The sequence below is a fragment of the Nipponia nippon genome, unplaced genomic scaffold (assembly GCF_047370975.1).
Source record: "Nipponia nippon isolate SJK-2023a ecotype South Korea unplaced genomic scaffold, ASM4737097v1 scaffold_13, whole genome shotgun sequence".
Lineage (NCBI taxonomy): Eukaryota > Metazoa > Chordata > Aves > Pelecaniformes > Threskiornithidae > Nipponia > Nipponia nippon.
This window is the reverse complement of record NW_028262324.1, coordinates 3,572,984-3,593,749: the sequence shown is the minus strand read 5'-3', so window position 1 is coordinate 3,593,749 and position 20,766 is coordinate 3,572,984. Positions and strand designations below refer to the sequence as shown.

Sequence of the window (20,766 nt, the reverse complement as noted above, 5' to 3'; positions counted from 1 at the left end):
GCTTTTAGGTGAGAGTTTAAGGTGACAAACTACAGAATGATGATACAGAAAATGGAATAAATGGCCAGTGACAGCAAAATTTTGGTTTCAAACAAATGCGCATGCACCTGTAAGCACTCAGTCATAAAGCAGAAGAGACAGAAAAAGTGGAATAGTTCTTCACTTCTGCTTAATTATGCCATCTTCTTTCCTCTCACCCTCGAAAAATGTCCTCAGCCCAGAGTCAGTGGCAATATGTTAAGAAGGAAACCTACTCTAAGGTCTGAGATAACTACCTGAATGGTGAAAACAGGCAAAACCAATTTGTACCCAATGTTTTTCTTCCTCCCAGTTTCCCTTGGCTGCATTGGTAGCAAATTGTTTCTTTAAGTCACTCACTAGAAGACCAAAACATTCCCTCTCTTAACGTCTATATTTTCACCCTACTGGCTGGTCTTGAAAGATTGGGTTATGCTGTTCAGGTGGGTATAGTAACAATATGAAGAACTCATTTTCGGTTCTAGAGTTAGAAAAGGAACATATATCAAACAGAAGATGTGGAGCACATGTTTCCCAGTGAAGGACAAAATTATTTCTTCTGGCCTTTGAAGTGCTCAAGATATGTGGAGTCCCAGCATTACCATGCTCTATACATAGAACTCTTCTAGAAGCTTTTAAAAGACTAGAGCTCTTTGCTTCTTCTAAACTTCTGTGCCATTAAACACCTAAGATCCCAAACAAGAGGATCCTCTTGCTATCTGTACTGTGCATGTACATAGGGCCAACGTGAACTTTCAGAATGTTTAAGACAGTCAACAGTTTTTATTCTCAGCTTGGGCTGATGGGACTGAGGGCCTGACCACCCCATATTTGTAACATCTGAGGCAGACAAGAATGGCCTTTGTCATGATTGCTATGGCATTTGTAGTCAAATAATTAACAGATTTTTCTCAAACTTTTTTATTGACTTCAGATGTTTTAATAAACTTTAAGAATACCAATTTCAAATCTAGTTTAAATAATAGGGGAGGAGTCAGTTTACCTAATCATAAAAATGAAAATTAGTATTGAGAAAAAGGCTTGAGTTGGTGAGAAATGTAGTCAGCATCATGTAAAAATGACTTGACAGTCACTTTAATTGTACTCTAATCACAGCTGTTCTCCTAAAAAATTACATTTTTATCTGGAATTTATTAACCTGTGGTGTACTTTTAGCATCCACTGAGATATATTTTTGGCTTATTCTTTATCTTTTTTGAGTTCTTTCAGTGAAATCTTTCCACAGTTATGACTAGATGTGTGTACAAACACTTCTGACTTAAAGCAGTATGAACCTTTTCCTGTGAGAAGCAGGGGTTTGGGAGGAAATCGTTATTGTTGCTAGTGGAAACCTGTTTTCCATTCTCCAAAATTGAAACATTTAATGAAAATGGCCTTGGAAACACCCCCAAAAACTGGTTACTGGAAATCGGCAAAACAGCAGTGTGTTTTCCTTTGAAACTCCTAATAAACTACGCCAACTGAGCAAGTTCAGGTGTTTATGCTGTGGAGAACTAGCTAATTCTTCAGCTGTGCCTTTTTCAGTTGGGGAAAATGTAGTCTGGCATTAGTAGAGAGGTTTATTGAGGAATGTTAGACATATAAGGATGTCTGCTCATCCAACCAATTTATTTAGATTGGTTCAAAATCGAAGTTTTACATCGGAAAATGCCAAATTTATAAAATCTGTTCACTTGTAGTGTTTTCCTAGGTATACAAAATCCATTCATTTTCATATCCTAACCATGCCTCTAAATATACTGTGTACAATTGCATAGTCTGAACTGTCACTCTCCAGCCTTTTCAGGATATATAACACATCAAATGCCTAAATATGTTTCAAAAATTTAAGTAGATGTGAAAACTTAGATGTATGTGTAAGAACATTTAAGCCCTAGTTCATACAACCCTGTAAATTTTTCAGGGGTGCAGCTATAGCAGTCTTTTCTTGAAAAATTGTGCTTGTATAATATCTAACCTAGTGACGTGAACGCGAGGGTCTGAACAATGTTAAGTAGCAGAACAAAGAATGAATTACACATGGATGCATAATCTGTGTGTCTTCATAACTTGCGTTATTTTTGTCTGCCTTTACAGCAGTGGAATGGAAGGGACACAGCATTAATGGTCACTCGAGTGGTCAACCATAGACGTTTTTCTGCTACTGTCAGCGTAGCTGACACCTCTCAACGCAGTATTAGCAAGTACCGATGTGTCATTCGTTCAGATGGTGGATCTGGAGTTTCGAATTATGCGGAGTTAATAGTAAAAGGTAGGTTGCACTAAAGCAGCAGATTTATGCAAGATGAGTATTTCCTCCCAGATGGCATCTATGTATAAAAATGGACATCCTGTTGGACATTTTTCTTTCATTCATATTAAATTTAAGTAGGAAAAAAGGGTTAAAAGTGGCATGAATTTAAATAATTTTCTTAAAACAAATATTTGAATTGAAACTTGGTCTGCATACAGCCCTCTTCGTAAGCTTTTGTAGTAATGCGTAGTAGTTATGGATACTTTTAATGTAGCCAACTAAACTGTTTGTCAGTCAGCTTCATCTGCCTTCCTTTACTGTATTATATCAGGCATAGTAATCTTGTGATGGAGCATCGCATGTCAGAAGAGTCTGCTCAGGGCTGCTGGGAGTAAATGACGGGATTGATTCTGCTGATATCCTGAAGTACACAGTAGAAACATCAGTAGTTCTCAGTAGTTCTTGAAGGATGCTAGGGTTTTAGCCCTGTCATTTACTGTGATTCAAGAGCCGATACCGTGCCTGACACATGCAAGATGTGTCTTAATCTTGCCTCCACGAGACACGCAGTGAAGTGCTATTTACTGTGCTGCTTTTTTTTTTTTTTTTTTTAACTTACCTGGAGCTGCACCACAGGGATGCTTACTGGCTCTTAGGCGGAGCGACCAGAAAGTGGCAAAGTTGCTCCTGAGACATTGTGTGTTTGGGGTGGGGGGGATGTCAAATGGGAGGAGTATGGGTCTGCTCACAGAGTATCATTTCATTGATCTGAATGTTTCACTTTTCTGTCAAAATGGAGGGCTGCTGTAGAAATGAGATCACTTTATGTCCACTGCAGTACTTTCTGCCAACTTACTCTGTCATTTCATGATGAGTATACTGATGCCTCCACAATGCCTTAAATATAGTGTTGCATGGTACAGATATTCAGGCTACACAGACTGTAAAGAGAGAATGCTCCTGTTAGATCCCAGGTGCTTTCAATTCCCACTCGGTGATCTTGCATTGTTCAAATCCAGAGGAATGAATTAATGATTAAAATGGAACTGAGTTGCCAGGAGTAGCATATCTAGTATTGTATCATAGCTAAATAGAGGGAAGGCACTCTTCCAGAGCAACCAAGTATCAGAATATGCAAGGTTGAGTAGGTGCCTGACACTTTCATGTTCAACAATATGAGAAGGAAAAAAAAACCAGAAGAATAAGTTATAAACATGAATGGTTGGATGTCCACCAGGAGAGAAGTTGACAGATTCATTGCTGGATTACTTGGGCAGACACCTAGCTAGAAGAAATTTTAGGAGAGTAATATTGTTATGGGAAGGTACACTCCTCTGCTCTTTGCTCCTGTTTAGTAAGCAGGTAAGGTTAAGTGGTTCATATGAGGTTAGTTTGATGCAGCACTGTGACACGCTGGGATTGCATGGATGAGTGCTTCCAAACAGGATGACTAATTTTACTGTGCATAAATAGCAAATTTGTAATGAATGCAGACAAGCTGAAATGAAAGCAAATTGGAATTGTTTAATTCTGAAGAGATGTTTATTGAATTGCAATAATGTACTTGGGTATACATTAAATTAGTCTGTAATTGATGTTTTGCTCAATTGATAGTCCTGCCCCTAAACCCACTAAATCCAAGATAATACTCTGCTTTTCACGTGCTTTTTCTTGATCAGTTGAACATAAAATCATAGCGGATTTCTTCAACAAAGGTTAAGGTTTATAAGTGTATCTGTGTATCTTTTTAATAAAAAGATTTGCTTCCTTATGCATAAGATGTTTTATTGTAGTATTGAGAAAGGAAAGAGTAATTTACATTTCTCAATATTAAATGATAATATTTGATAGATACAGAAAGAGAGATTTTGCTTTGAAATACACATACTTCTACACCCTAAATTGGAATAATAGATACCTATTTCAGCAAATGAAATGACAATGAAATTAAACACGCACCACCTTCTGCCCCCCACCAAGTCCTCACCTTACTTGTCTATGTGGACATCTTTACTAAGAACAGTATATTATTGTAAAGTAATTAGTGGAAATCTTATACAAAAGATCATGACTTTATTGGTTTCAAATTATTACAGTATATTTAGTGGCAGGAGATACCTTTGTAGTACTGTGAAAATGCTTTTCTGTAGAGCTGTTTGCTGTCTATGCTAATACCCGTCTGTCTTCTGACTGCTGCAAGGCTTGTATAAATGACAATACATTTATTCTTCTCTTTGCACTTTAGAATCATAATAGTCAAGCCAGGGAAACCTATCATTTCCTTCTGTACACCTTACCATCCTTTGGTGCTCTAGTGGAAATAGCTCTTCTCTATTTCTTATCTCTCACTGTTGCACATATAGTAATTTAATACAATTTTGTACAGGGTGGTTTTCAAAAAACCCAGAGATTCTACATCTTGCTATACTGATCGCATGCGAATGGAATGCTGCTTCTCTGTAATTTTCTTTTCAGTAAAAGCTGCGTGGCAGTTACTCATATTCTGAACTAAATGTAGGTTTTGCTTGTGTAAAGATTGTTTAAAATACTGTGGAAATTGGCTGGAATCTTATAATTTAAGGTATGTATTAATGATAGTGTCCTTTCAGGACACCTGTCACATTATGTAAGGTTGTGAATAACATTTTAAACTCTGTGTGCGTGTACGGAGGTTTGTTTGCAATTCTTTTTTATTTCCTGATCCCATTCAGATATTCTGGATGCCTAAATTAATTACTCAATACATGGTGGGAATCTGTGGGAGCTGATAAAGAGTGAATATTACAGTATCTCTAACCTATTTTTCAGGAGCCAGTTTTTGTGAGGTTTTCACTTTCAGGAAGTCCCTTAAAATTGTGTTGTTGCTACCTGATGCAAATTCTTTTAAGGTTTATGGCATTTTCTTAGGGTCTGTTCTGCTACTACAGGGGTAGGGAGTACTCAGTAAAGCCCCTCTATAGACCTCCAAGGGTATGTTCAAGTTCTCTTCAGTTTTGTCTTAGTTGATTTTCAAAGTGTTCAGTTAGTCAACAGTGATGAAAAACAGTCTGTCTCTTAACTGAGTGGCTTTCTGTCATTCTTGTGATATTTGGGACAGCTCGTCTTTTATCAGTCACTCTTTTTTTTTAAGGTTTTTAGATGCGAGAAGCTGATGCCCTCAGTGACACCAGAGTTTGTTGTTTGTTTGTTTGTTTGTTCTCAGAGTTGCTTACTATTTTTTCTCTAGGTCTTTTCTGGTATGATACTTGTCACTATAATTGCACCGTCTGTTTATTAACTCACCAGGTACACAGTGGAAACCACTATAGTGATCTGAGTCTTTACCTCATAAGTACACACTGGAATTTTAAAAAAACACAAAACAAACCAAACACATACACAAACACCAAACAAAAAAAACCAAAACCAAAACAACAAAAAACCCCTATCAAGTTATCAGAGTTGAGATACTCAAGTGTGAAAATAGTGCTAAATAATTAGACATTTAAATAAATGTATATATTTAAGCTTCTCCAGTATTAAATATACTGTGCAAAGTCCAGATTCATAATTATAAGGCAGACTCATCACAGAAAACCTGCACAGGCATTTTGACTATCTCAGTATTTATTATTGGAGCTGTGTCCAGAATAGTTTCAGTTAATTATTAAACAGCAGCAAGTCCTATTAGGAGAAAGAGCTTTCTGGTGCTTAAAAGTAGTAAGAAATAAAAACATCTCTGTTCTACATCTGAGCCTGATCTTGGGCTGCAGCTGGCCCTAGAAATGTTGCATCAGGCCCTCCAGAGGTTTACTTGAATAAAACAAGTGCAGTGTAGGTATGAAAGTATATAATACGGCGTTACATGTGTACTCTAGAGTAGAGCTTGTTCCTGGGATAAAAATATAATTGCCTTCAATGTAGTTGTTTAAGGATGGTCTCAAACTCTGGTGTCTTTCACTTCATATAAAGCAATTACTGAGAGAGGTGATGGATATGAAAAAGATTCTTCAAAGTTTTTGTTTGTTTTGGGTTGGGATTTTTTTGGTTGTTTTTTTTTTTGTGGTAGTTTGTTTTTTTTTTTTTTTAATTTGTTTTCATGCCTGATGCATGGATAATTCTATACCCCAAGGTATTAATGCCAAACGTACTCATTAAAATCAACATAATATCCTTCCTGTCATGGGGTAATATAACTACTGTTTCTGTGGAGGTACTCAAATCCCCATACTTCACTCAGCAGATTGGGGGTGTTGATATGAAAAGTAGGCACTGTACTGCAACTATCCTCTTTTGCCATCAGGGTGGGTAGAAGAAATGAGTCCATTCCCTCCCTTGGAACCATTTAGGAGATAAGCTCAGCTGTGGTACATATACATTTTAGATTTTGCTGTTTAAAAAGTATTTTTTCTAGTGTGCATTAATAAGTTCAGATAGGAATTTTCATGCCTTCCAGCTACTTATCAAACTCCTCCACATCTCAGAAGGTGCTGGAAAGATTTGAATTCCTCTGCCTGAGTAATGCACATTAATCAAGGTCCTCAAAGTTATCACCTTGTGAACAGGAGAAAGTCTCTTGCTGGTGCTACCAATAGTATCAGTAAAGCTGTGATAATGAGGGTTCCCCTCAGGCTGTGTGCTATCTCTTTCTCTATTTTTCCCAATTTACACAAATAGATTCAGTCTGCAGAATTTACATGTACTGTACCATGAGAAGTTAAATATTGATTTGATAAAGCATGTAATGATGTTGCTCTTTTGAACACTACCCCGGCACAGAATGGGTTTTGTGTGTGTGTGCATGCAAACCATTTGTGAAGGTTATGCTGGCTTTGAAATGACTGAACAAGGGAGAATGGCTTCGTGATTGCAGGGTGTCTGAAAAAGCCACGTACGTTCCTTTATTTTTTTGCAGTCACAGTGGTGTAGGGAACGTAATACTCCCTCCCTTGGTGTTCGCATCTGGCTGGTAATTACTTGAACTTGTCATTGCTCTGTTTAATTGTCTATTTCAGTGTAGTCCAATAGCAGTTGCTTTAACTCAGTTTCAATCATTAGGTGGGTGTGTGGTGAGAAGAGGGGAGGCAAAGAGATTACAAACACTCATTTGCTTTCACAAAGAGCTTTAACTCCACTTTCTCTTCTTTCAGTCCAACTTAATATCTTTATGTGAAGTGGATGGGGGAGATATGAAGACAAAGCCATTGTTCCACAGAAATCAGCAGTTAGTATGAACGATATGTGTTCTTTCAAAAGGAAACATTTCCTTCTCCTTCTGTTTAACCTCCAAAATAGAAGTGGGAAATGAAGCCATTTCTTCGAGAACTGAGTAATGTATACTTTACATATAGGATCCAATTTTCAGTACTGCACCGAGTGCCACGCAGACTTGCAGTCGTGTTCCAGCATGTGCATTCCTTGTTTCTCGTGTTTACATTAGTCAACAAGGTATAAATTAGAATAAGCGTATCCAGGAAGAATACAAAGCTACAGCTGGGGCACAAGGAAAGTTTGTAAAGTAATAGTGTATTGACAATTCAATCTATATTTTTTCCCAACTTTTTATATCTCTCTCTTCAGTAGCCCTTCTGTTTCTGTGTAAAACGAGCAAGGAGTACTGTCTTAAACTTTATCTTGATTGTAGCTGCTTGGGAAATTATAATGGCTTTCCTATCACACCACTGAGTTGAGTTTCAGGAATTACTTGTAAGATTAATGGTGTGCATCATTTGTGGGTTTTTGTTTGGTTTGTGTTTTTTGTTTTTCTTCCTGAGGCAAATGTAAGTCCAAGAGTTCTGTTTTTATTCTGACTGAAATTTCACTTGAGACTGGTAGAGAGGTAGGCATGGGATGAGTTTGCTTGGACTTGGTTTTAATGTATAGATTTCTAAGTATGACATTGCTGATGATGTATAAAGTTCTTGACTAAATACAAGGTATAAATGCAATAATAAATGGAGAAAGATTAGGGAGCAATCTTTTTGAAGCAGAAGGGACTAGAGTAAATATCCTTCAGTTTTCGAGGGACGAGGAGTGTATGGAAAGCTGTTTCTTCCTTCCTTGTTTGTGGAATTGCCTCCAAGCCTCCCTGATGCATCTCGGGTACCAGTTTACTGCTGTGGTGTGGTGAGCAGACAGCTCATGTCAACTGCAGTTCTGCTGACTGGAAGTCATGGGGGAAGGAGTCCTCATTGCTCTTAAAGAAAGCTCTAATAGCTAAGTAGTAGCGAGGAAGGGTGTCAGGGTTATTTTCTTCTCTCTCTCAAGACTCTAAGAAATAGCTTTTCCTTATATGAAGGTGTGATTAACTTGGTAAAAGATTTGGATTTTTTTTTTTAATTGAGTAACTTGCAAGATTCCCTGTGAGAAGAAGGGAGCTTTCTTGCTGCTTTGGTTAGTAACTGTCTTTTGTACTTTATTTGTATCATGTTCCTTCTTGCCTCCATTCAAAGGGAATAGAAGGAATCTCCAAAGAACAAAAATAATGAAAAGGAAAGCATCACTGTGTGGTAGACCTTCTCCTTTCTCTAGGCTCTCTCTGTTTTCCTTGACTTTTCCATGAATTGATCTTATAGGATAGACCTCTATAGAAAAGGTGATAAGCCTTGTTCTCTCATCTGCAATTCCAAGGTGCCTTATCTCATCAGACAATACAAAGGAGAAAATGGGCATCAAAGTCTAAATAATGCTTTGTCTTGTCAAAGCATCCTCAATCCTAAAATGTTAAAAATGCTTCAGTAATTTATATTAAATTTTGGTCTTCAGATAAAAGACACAATCCAAAAATTAGTGGAAATAGAATGCTATTTATTGGTGTTTATTCCAATAAACCATACCTATCTGTTAACTTCCTATTTTAGAAAAAGCTCCCTAAAACCAGTGCAGCTGGATGAAACAGGGATGCTGGCAAAACACAAATGAATGTGTTTCAGCCTACCTAGGATTACACTTAGGTTTGAAAAGTATGGACAAGGTAATTTCACATATTTCATGCTTCCTTGCAGAAAGATAGCAGTAATGCGACTTTCTAGTATATTGCTGCTGGGTGTAAAGAGTGTTAACTATTAACTTGAATTCTTGGGTTTTCAATGCCGGAAGCTTCCATTGTGCTGAGTCTTGCAACTACAAGTTTTCATTTATTTTTTTTTTAAAAGGAAGGGAGGAGTAGCAGTTACTTGGCCAGTATTACTTCTCCTCCCCATTAGCTTTCTAGCATGCTTTCCAAGTGTAGTCAAAATACAGAATTAACTTTATATCACTTTTTCTCCAACCTGTGCTGCTGTTTCTAGTAGAGTGTGTTCCTGCTAGATTGTCCCTGTGGTTTATGTCCTGTAGTCAGAACTCTTGGCCTTTTCAGTTTCTAGTTAAACTTATCAAGAACATTTAAGGCAACAGCACAGAAATTAATTCAGGACTGTCGATGCTCGGAAAAGAGCATCAAATGCTAAGGACATATCCCAAATGCCTTTGCTAACTGGAATCTTTCTTGCAGTGGATAGGTTAGTAACTCAGACCACCAGATGTGTGCTGTTGTAAAATGTGTCTGGCAGCTTTTCATTGTTCTTTGTTTCTTCATTGTTAACTCTCTTCTGCTCATCTTTCTTCTGCCTGTTTAATTGTAGGGAAGTTATTAATGGGCTTTATGGAAAATAGAATTGACCCACCCTGTGGTTACAATCCTGTTAAATGCTTTTCATTCAAGAGAAGCCCCTTGAAGTATCATCTGCCACCATACGTGGATGTTGTCATCCACTGCTTGGATGTCGGTGAAGAGTCTGGTATGATTTAGGCATACTTGGACACTTGTAAGATATAATTGTTGGGTATGAGCTGTTATCTCAGCAGGAAAAATAGCCTTTTCACATCAAAATATTACTTCTGTTGCAGCAGAAAAAAAATCCTAAAAAAATAGTGCTTTGCTTAATACGAAATGCAGGCAAGGATGCATCAGATTTCTGAGTATGAAAGGATGATCATTAATATGAGAGCCTTTAAGAATAAACCAGCAAAACAAAGAGTGTATTTACGATACAGTGAGACCTATAGATCCCATCTGTATAGGAGAAACAAATGCATTTCCAGTGAAGGGAGTAGACTGTTTCTGTAGGTGCAGATGCCTCAGACCAATGTGATTATTGGAACTTTTAAAAATTTTGCAGCGCTAGACAGAGTGTAAAGAAGTGTAGTTACTGATCTCTTTCAGAGATACAGTAGTTACTGCAGCTAATAGGCTTTCTGCAAAGGTATTGTTTTGGTTGTAGGACGACTGAACTAAGTTCAAAATCACTTGTGGAAGGGACAACTTCTTTCTTGAGCAAGGTGCTAATGAATTCCCCAGCCATCTTTGCCTTGGTTTAAGCTTTACTCGTTGTTGGCAGCATACTGTGAGTCTGCTTAGTGCATAGTTGGATTTATTACGATGTATGAAATGTGTGCCCAGCCTTTATATTTATTTGTATTGTTTTTAAAAAATTTGCAAAGCAAGAGATAGAACAGTTAAAAGCAATATGTTGGTTCCCAGTGATCTGTGCTAAAGACCACCTTACCTTGATTTATTTTACTTAGCTTTTTTCCCTCTGTACATCTTGAATGACCTTTGATTGTGTTGAGGTCTAACCCTTTCTTAAACAATCTCTCTCGTGTGTACTCAGACTTCTTACAGACTTACAGGTCTGTGTGTTGTACACACCTTTCTAACCTCCTTTTCTTTTGAGCATACCACTACATATGCTGCAACTGATCTACTGTATGGGCACTTGTTAAACTACTCTGCTGGGTTTGGAGGTTGGCATTTACAAGCTGAAGCTCTCGTCTTAAGGTAAAGAAGGTTGCAAGTTTTGGAGGAAAGAATGATGGAGCTTTGTAAACACTGAATGCTTGAGTTCAGAGCTAAGCATATTAGCATTATAGCAGCTCCAGAATCTTTTAAGCTTCGAAGCTAGGAGATGACAGAAGTCTTTTGAAGTCTGTTAGCGGTGCTGAATGGAGGCCATTCAGCAAGCTTGTGTTAGGTATTCAGGTGAATGGGATTTTTAAAGTTTGCATAGCATTTACCTCTGACTGATGGAGCTGAGCTACTTTGCTTTCAAAGCCAGTATAACTGAACTCCAGGGAGAAGCGGAGTGTTGGTTATGTTTGCATTTGTCCTATCTGAATGAAGGTATTAAAGAGCATGTTCCTGTGTTAAGGAAAGAATGATCACTTTGAAGTTAGTTCCCCACTCAACAGTGAGATTATTTGAGGCAAGAATATAGCCAAAACTGCAGTTTTGAATTGAGATTTTGCAGTCCTCCTCCATCTCTATGCAATTGAAGAATGCTTCATTTTTCTGAGCAAGTAATTTCCCAGCATCCGTTCTAGCTATAAGATGATGAAATACACTTCTCATGGAATCACCACCCTAAAATCTGTTGTGCTGTTTTTCAGCTTTGATTTGATGTATTAATCTTCTGCCATGTTAACTACCACTGCTTGTTGCTGTCTTTTACTGGTGCTGGGATACTGGTTCAGATCACATCTTCACTGTTACCCCTGTCCTGCTGTGACTTTAAAGAACGCTTCAGATCTAAGAGCAGAAACCTGCTGAGCAGCAGTTAAATAGGGTGATGATTACAGCAAGCTCTGCCACTATTTTAATCATTAGCCTATGAATTTGAGAAGGAAAAAACATAATATGATGTTTCCTAGCTCTCTACAGTCCATACTGCCCGCTGAACAGCTATGCTGTAACACCTTCAAGGTGGACCTTGCAAAACTCTGGCTTGGCTTGTTCATAGACCTCTCCTCGTGTTGCTGATTTTTCTAACTTACCTTTTATTATGAATAATTTCAGCTGCAGCATTGTGCTCTGCTATGCTGCACAAATATGTAAAAAACCCTCTCTGAAGAAGTTATTCCAGTCCCTTTCTTCTTTTTTTTTTTTAACCAGGTTTCTCTCCAGTGCATTTCTTGCCTCTCTCTCTTTCTCAGCAGGAGACTTTCCATCAGTGCTTGTTTGTGTGTGAGGAAGATGCAAATAGCTGCAAGACTTAGGCTCTCTCTCTTTGGATCCTATAAATCAGTCTTTGCATATGCTTTACTGTCCTATTTCTTAGCCTGCAGCTAATACTGAATTACACGACAGACTACAAATTACAAACTGTTCCCTCAGCAAGATACAGACACAAATTAAAATGGAAGAGGTTTGGATTGCTTACTTCCTTAATTTTCTCTTTTCTTTCCTTCATATTGTGGCAAATGCTTCTTTTGTTGTTGCTGCTGCTGCTTATGAGTTTTTGACTGACCCTTGTGAACACTGCTGACCATATCATATTGACTTTTAATCAGCGCTATGGTATTATTCAGTCTTCTGACCCAGGTTGCTCACTAAATAGTAATTTGTCAGTATTTTCCATGATTTTGAGGTTGAAACTCTAAATATAAGCACTTTGGTGCTTGCTCTCTTACACTGTTTTCTACCATCTCCCTTCTACTTAACCTTACCGCTGTTAACATACCTTTACTCTACTTGATGAGTCTTGCAAATCATTTATTATTGTTGGCCTTGGGTCAAGACTATGGTACATGAAGGATGACCAAGGATTTTGGTACATTGGTTTTGTTGCCTATTGGTTAGGCCATTCAGAGCATGCAGCAATCACTTAGCTTGTGGAAATTCTTATGATTATTGTTGTAGTCACAAACCCATATGCTCTTGAGAACTGAAATCATGCAGTGGACAAGCATTTTGCATAAATTTCTATATATCTGACTATGAGAAGTCCTAAGTGTAATACTTTTTCAGTAATTTCTTTTTCAGGATTTAAAATTGGGGATGTTCACTTGATACCAATATTAAATTGTGTATTCAAAGCTCTGAGAGTGTGAGTCTTGATTTTGTAAACGGCCTCTGACAATTGAGTGCTCTGTTTATTTTCTACTGCTGACTAAGAAAGGACAGGACTACATTAAAGGCTGTGTGGATCAGGTGACATGTTGAAGGCAGACAAGGCTTAACTCTGCTATCTAGAATTGAATTGCATACTGACAATAATTAGGAAAAATACATTCTTTGTCTCCAAGATGTAACCTTTTCACCATATGCATGGTCCTCTCCAAAGCTCTGTCAATTCAATATAATTTAGCATTAGTTAACACTGCATTTTGTCAAGGAGTCTGAGGAAACTCATTCTGTTATAGAATTATCCTCAAATTCACCATAATTCCTTTTTATGTCACCTTTTGGAATCACAGTACTGTTATAGTCTTTGCAGTAGGATTATTGGTATTTCCTGAGCAAAAAAGAAATTTTAATACTCTTCATTAAAGCTGTGATAGTTTCAGTAGGAACTAGACTGTTCTCTCTTCCAAGATTTACTTTCAAAATAGAAGATCTGAATTTTCTGTATGCCTCAGCCCCAGGTGTAGCCGTTCTATACTCATAAGGAAGTTTTATTGTTTTCAATGTATCTCATCTCACTTACAGATGTAAAGACAGAAAGAAAAAATGTTTAATCTAATTTGACCTTTTGCAATATGCAAGCCGTAGAATTTACAAGTAATTCTTGCATCATGTGCAATACCGTATAAATAATGCAGAATAGTTTTCAAAAGAGATTGATCATGATTAAAAGTTTTTAAATTATAGAAAATCTCAACACCCTTAGGTAAGCTCTTTAAATACTTAATTATCTTCACTGCTTAGTGTCTATACCTTATTCCAGTCAGACGTTTCCAGCTTTTGCATCTAACAGTCAGATCTTAAATCTTTCTGCTAAATATAATAAATCTTGAAGTATTGACTGGTTTGTTGTTGTGTAGGAACTTGTATTGACCATGATCTTGGCTTGGTTAACTTACATTAAGTGTCTTAAGTATCTTTGCAAGGTCCCTTGTTGTGTTGAAGTGCTGCTGTCAGTTCTGGGGAAAGTATTTCAAACGGGACTTTCACATATATTTGTGAAACATTCTCTTTTGTTTCCACAATGAACACTTTTGTTTACCGTGTTTGTTTTCTTTCTTGCTATGGAATGGGAAACTTTTAAGTGCATAGATTTTTTTATTTATTCCCCCCCCCTCCCCTCCCCAATTCTAACACAAGCCTCTTCAACAGTGACAAAGAAAGGAACTATAAACATGTACTACATGCTTAAGAAAAAGCAGTTTTTCACACAGAATGTTTCAGATTGTTTCATGTGGCAGGAGATGGTCATTGCCTATATGATGAACTTCTGGACTCAATATAGTAACAAATAATAGATGTGTTAATAACCAAATGCACTGGATGCCTCAAGGAATGGCTAATGGAGACTTGATGGAAGTTGATGGTTTTCAGTTCAGGTGTGGTAAAACTTAACATTATTGTTTTTGTCAGACAGCCTTTTGGTGTCTGTCACAAAAAGAAAAAAAGAAATGTCTTGAGCCCCCCCAAAAGGCATTTTTCTGTCACAGAAAAGCTTTCATAATTGGGACGTGCAGGTATTTTTGTGTGTGCACTTGCACACCATGAAGGCTGAACTTGTTCCATAGTACCAAGATATGTTCCCTGGCATGTCAGATTTGAGATAGTTCGAGGGAGTATGGGGGCTCTTGCACACCTACTGTCCCTAGCCTTTGGATCAGTGCACGAGTGCCTCGGGAACCGTGTGCTGTTTTATCAACATTGAACTGGCTAGCAAAAATGTGAGCAAAAGGATAAATGAAGTGATATTGTCTGTGGCCTTCTTGCTCTGATAGCTGTGAACTCCATCACTGTCATTTGTGTTTCTCAGCTCCATAGCATATGCTATGAGGATCAGTGCCTCATCTAGGAAGTAAATTTTCTGGGTTTTTAGTTGGATTTTAGTAAAAGTTTTTCAGAATTCCTTGTGTTTCTTTCTGTATTTATGTGCTTTAGCCCTAATAGGAATAAAGCACTTGGAAATATTTTGTGAGCATCGGCAACTTGTCTGTCATCAGCAACTAGGTGAACTGGTAGTTTGGCCATAATGGAAAATGAAATGCATATGCTTCTGGAATAAATGAGACTCAGGTCTTGTTTGGTGCTGGCTCTCTCACCCTTTTCCTTTTTTGCAGGAGTATTGTGTGGTAGTTTCAATCTTCCCCAATTTCTCACAGGCTCTGGAATGCTTCTTGTGGAAATACCAAGACCAATCACCTATCATTACAGCTATCGTAGTGAACAGCATACCATGCAGTATATTGGAATTTCTAGCATTTATTACTGCCTCAAAATGCATTTTGTGAGAAAAGAGAAAGAATTGATTGCTCAGTATAATACTTTGGAGTCTCTCATAGGGAACAACCTAAATCAAGAAGTATGTTTCAAGGCTGAGCTTTAAACTGAAAATAAGCAGATATACAGCCCAGGAGACGTGAAAGATGGAAGGAGTGCTGTTATCTGCAGGGTATTCTGAAACTCTATGTATCATAAAAACCTGAAAAAAAGATAAGTATTGAGTGGTGAAGAAAGATTCACCTAGTTTTCATATGACTTAACAGGTTAGCAGACACTTGTGATGTGCCTGCCTATTACATCTGTGACATTACATTACTAGGGGTGGTGATAATAGTGTTTGTTGCACTTAATATGAGAGGTGAGGTGGGATTTTTGGCACAAATCCTGAAGTTTGCTTCAGCTAACATTTGGGGGGATTTTAGGTGGGAAGGGAAGAGGGAAGGTTCCCAGCCAGAGTAATACCATCCTGGTTATCACAGAAACTGTAAGGAGGCCTGTGTTGACTGAATGATCAGACTGATGGAGTAAAGGCTGTGTGATAATGTTTACCTCTCCAGACCAATACAAGGGGTTGACTGGAGCACAAACATGTAGGAAAATCTTAATTAAGGTTCACAGTAAACTTATAGGGCTTTTGTTGTTAATTACGTAGGTTAACACTGTGATGTGTAAGATAGGCAGAATCCAGCCTTGGGTTAGTCTTGGAAAACTTTGGATTTATATGAACACTTAAGATGCTGCTTGCTCAATATAACGGTTAATGGCTAGATGTTTTTACATCTAAAACTTTCTGGTGCTTAACAAAGGTTCTGTTTTTATCAATTAAGTTTTATTTTTGCTGCTCAAATCTCAGTAGGTTGGCAGCTTTAGCTGTTTTTTTTTTTCTTTCAAGTTTGACTTGAAAATTTCAGATAGGTAGACCTACAACCTGACCTTAAATGTGAGCCTTTTTTCTGTGGCTTACAATGCTACTCGCTGTTAGTTGAGATAGAACCTCCCTAGCCGTTATAGCTAGAAGATAGTCAAATGGAGCGAAACTAGGGGGGGCAAGAACTGAACAGATGTATTTACTTGAAAAAAATACAACTTAGTGCTTAGTATCCAAGCTGGCTTGTCTAGTGAATGGCTTGAATTTTCTGTGGAAACAGCATATGAATTGGCATATGCACAACATTGAATGTCTGTGACCTCTAAAGGCGTGCAAAACACTCCAGAATATTTTTATATGATGTACTTGTATGATTTGCTTAACTCTATAAAGCCTAAGCACCCTCAGTCCCATCTTTACTCAGGGACAGCTCCAGTGACAGCTGAACTTTCTTCAGGAGCCTGCACCTTAATCCGAGGCTTTTTGGGTTGGGGGTTGTTCCTGAATTTTGGCAGAGGATTGTATCTCTGCTTCAAAAGTGCTGCAGCAGTAATGAACGGCAGCGATGGATCAGATTTCTCTGAGATGTCAGCAGGAAAAAATAAATAGTGTAGAGGCAAGTACATCAGCAATGGACTTGCTACTTAACTGAGAAAGGGCTTCCACAATGACACTGCCAGGAACTACAGGAAAGCAAATTCTCCTACTCAAAGCATGATCTGAAAATCCCTTGAGAGCATGAAGAAATACCCTTCAAAGTTTAATACTGTGCAGTTGGTGAGGTACTCTAGATGACAATTATTTCTGGTGGTTCATGTACACTAAATTAGCAACCTCCAATATTTACTACATTCACTGGTATATGCTGTACTACCTGCTTGAAAAAATAAAAAAGGGAGGTTTCTGTCCTAGGTAATACCATTGTACGTCTTTGTGTCAGTTCTAATGTTTTTATATGTACCCGTTACTTCTCTTTCTCATTAGCTGTTCTCTAGAGCAGCAATTCAAGTGACAGGCCATAATGTTATCCACTCATCGACATGTCTGTCCATATCAAAATGTTTTGGTGCAGGTGAGGTGATAATTTTCCTTACATCAATCAAAGTTTTGTCAGTAAGAATAGACAAATGGCCCTCTGGTTTCTGCAACGTATATTTATCCTGTTTCCAATTTGAACAAAGGAAAATACAGTAGGTAATTCTGGTAGAAGTGAATGGAGAAAATAACTAATAATTGGCCAGTAAGACATTTGAGTTGCTAGGGTTACTCCAGAATAGTAGAGGATTATTTAAAATTACAGCAGTGCAGTTCCTAGTATGGGGACTGCACTATTGATACCCATTGCTTTATAAGTGTTTTTGTAAAAAACAAAAGAGGAAAGCCAGTTTATTTCAAAATAAGTCATGAGAATACTGCATGCAAAATGTCGCCTTTTTTTATTTTTGTTTCTCCATTAAACCAGAATTGCTTGGGCATTGCTAAGCAGAATTTGGTGTCTGATGCATACAAGTTACAGTCTCCAGTGTGTTCTTTCTCTTACCATTTGTGTCTATTGAACAAACTAATGTTCCGGGCAGTTGTATCACAAATTGAGAGTAAAAAGAAGTTCAGCTTGTTACTGGATATGTGAGATACTATGTTTATATCCATGGGGAGAAATGAGTCAACTTTTATAATCAAACTATGATTCGGAAATGCTTTGCAACAAAATGTATTTGAGTAACAAAAAATTGAAACAAACCCCCAAACTATATTAGTACAAAGCACAAAAGAATCTAACTTGCAGCACAACTGTTGATTACCTCTACCTTCTTGTCCCCTTGATCACTGCAGACTCCATCGTGATTTGCTCATCTTAGAATTTCTTTTTAGGGAAAAAGCGATCTATACCTGCCAAATCTGAACTATGTGGTCTGCAGATTGGCCAGTGAGGCTATATGCTTGTAAAGGAACAGAACACTTAGCTCTTCTCTTCTGCTGTTTTCTCCCCAGGTATTACCTAGTGGTTATTCAAAAAAGGCATGTAATACTTAGAGATCTAGATAGTTTTTGGTTTGTTTGTTTTTAACTGTATTTTTTCAATACTTAGCATTCCCTGTCTGACCTGGGTAGTAGCTCTGATTACAGATATTACTCAAAAATTGCTTCAATGTCACAGTAGTATATGCCTCACACATCAAGAACCTCCTGTGCTTTAAGGCTCCTTAAAGGAAAATGTCATTCTACATGCACAGTAGAGAATCAAATTGGGTATTTGCTAGACATTTGTAAATAGATGGAGACAGGACACAAACTAAAAGGCAGTACTTCTGGTGGTGTTTGTAATTCTCAGAAGCATTTGAACAGAAATTTGGTTGTTAGTTGACAATGCATGGCATCCAATCTGCCAGAGCGGAGTACCTAAACTTGAGCAGACCATATCTTTCTCTTGAGAGCCTCAAAGGCATCTGCTTTTCTCAATTAACTGCATAAGCGACTGAGGCACTTGACCTCTGAGGCCATTTCATTAGACCACTAAAATGAATACTCAACATAGCTGTACTTAATGCACATATTATTTCTTATTATTTCTAAAGTGGCTGTAGCTGTATGCCACGGGAAGCTTAAAGTAGTCTATGTAGTTAGGACAGTGGATGTAGTCATCCAGGAGTACAAGCATAGGTACAGATCTTGCTGTGCACTGTATCACATGTGTGAAAGCAAGCATTTACTCTACTGCAAATCTGAGCCTGTACTTGTTTAACATTTGTGAAAAACTGAACCCAGGGGACTTAACATGATATCTAACTAAATGACTGTGCTTGGGGCCCTGAGGCTAATGGCATAAAATGTGGCAGTGCATTAGGATCACTTACCTGAAATAATACCTCAAACAATTTATATGTTAAATGAGTTGTCACATATCTTGGTAGGGTCCACAGCCTGCCTTTCATTATAGATGTTATTATATTCCTGTTTGGAACCATCACTTGGAGAGAAAAAGAAGTATTCAGTAAAACCCCGCTGGGTTCAATTTTCAGGAAAATTAACAAATGCAAACTTAATTAGGGTAATAAAATTGTGAAGGATGGGGCGTGGTTAATATTGCATGAAATACATATCCAAGAAGAAAAGGAAAACAAAATTTTGTAGGGATGTGCATTTGTATCATTAAGACCTAACAAGTGTGCCGTTCGAATCTATGCATGTTGCTCTGTGATCCTAGCAGCTAATCCAGTGCAGCAGGTATACACATTGACTTTTTGTTTGAATGCACTGCTTAGGCCCATGATAGTGAGAAAATTCATGTTTTCATTTAGTTATATATGGTTCGTTTGCACTGAGGGTTGTTTTGGGATGAGACCTAGATGGATGTCAGAGGACTTGACTGGAGCTTCTCAATCTTAGTTGACAGTGGTCAGCTTCCACCATCTGTAGGAGTGTCGGCCATGCGCAGGGCTATATATGCACTTAAATCCACCCCTCCTTGCATTCTTCTGCATGTCCGTTGGAACCGGAGCTTTCCACATTACTTATCCTCCTACTATGTCTCTCCTCTCTTGCCCAGTTCCTCCTGCTTCACTCTGCTTTGGTCCTATTCTTATATCCTGACCAGGAAACAGGTCTCTGAAGTGCATTCTGGAATAAATGGATGAGACTTGAAGCTGGGAGTCCTTGATGCCCTTAGGAAGGAATTACTCTATGTGGGTCTTTGTGTAGTCACATGATGAACTGTATGAAGGAAAAATAAGTTCCTCTCCTGTCCCCAGCTGCAACTCTTGCAAAAGGAAGCCATTGTACTTTTACTTGAATCAGTTCTATCGCACCATTTCTGTAGTGTGCGAGAGCTAAAAGGAGACATTTTCTGGATGAATATTGCTGCTTGTTGAAGTCACTGTATCATCAAGCCACAGGCTAATACTACTGGCCTGCAAGAAAGTTTGAATTCTCCAGTTTCTCCAAGTGAAAGGCAGGTAGACCACTAGCACAGTGTCTGGGATATCTTAAATTCACATCAGTTATAGTCAATTAGTATTTTACTTATCAATTAAAGAAGGTATTTCAAATTTAATTAGTCAATAAAAGCCTTTCCTGTTCTTTAAAGACAGCCTTAGGGAGTGCTGGTTTTACACAGGTTAAAGCTAGTTCATTTTTAATATGGTCAGTTTGAATGTTGTAACAAGGCTTATTTTAGTGCAAGACACTACTGTTGAATGGTTAATAAGAAAGAAACTTCGTGAAAACAGCTTTTTCTTTGTGGATTTTTGAAGGAAAAGAAACTACAGTAAATACCACTGCCATCTGTTTCATATAGGAGATTTTGTGTGAATCTCCTTGCAAAAGCTGAAAAGCCCATACGGATTTGTTTAGTAGTTAAAAATGAGTATTTTTAGAATTTTTGTTTAATTTTTTGTTGATTTGATTGCATTGAACCAGATGTTGTTTTTTTTC

At 37.8% G+C, this 20,766-nt stretch overlaps 1 protein-coding gene across 7 annotated transcripts in view; it reads left to right on the top strand.

The window, feature by feature from the left end:
* PTPRT (protein tyrosine phosphatase receptor type T) overlaps positions 1 to 20,766 on the top strand; it is a 472,716-nt gene that overhangs the window by 192,000 nt on the left and 259,950 nt on the right. For all 7 annotated transcript variants that reach the window (XM_087749578.1, XM_087749577.1, XM_087749574.1 and 4 more), the window contains exon 6: positions 2,116 to 2,290. In XM_087749578.1, coding sequence (XP_087605704.1) covers positions 2,116 to 2,290 — 175 coding nt within the window. The remainder of the gene's footprint in view (positions 1 to 2,115; positions 2,291 to 20,766) is intronic.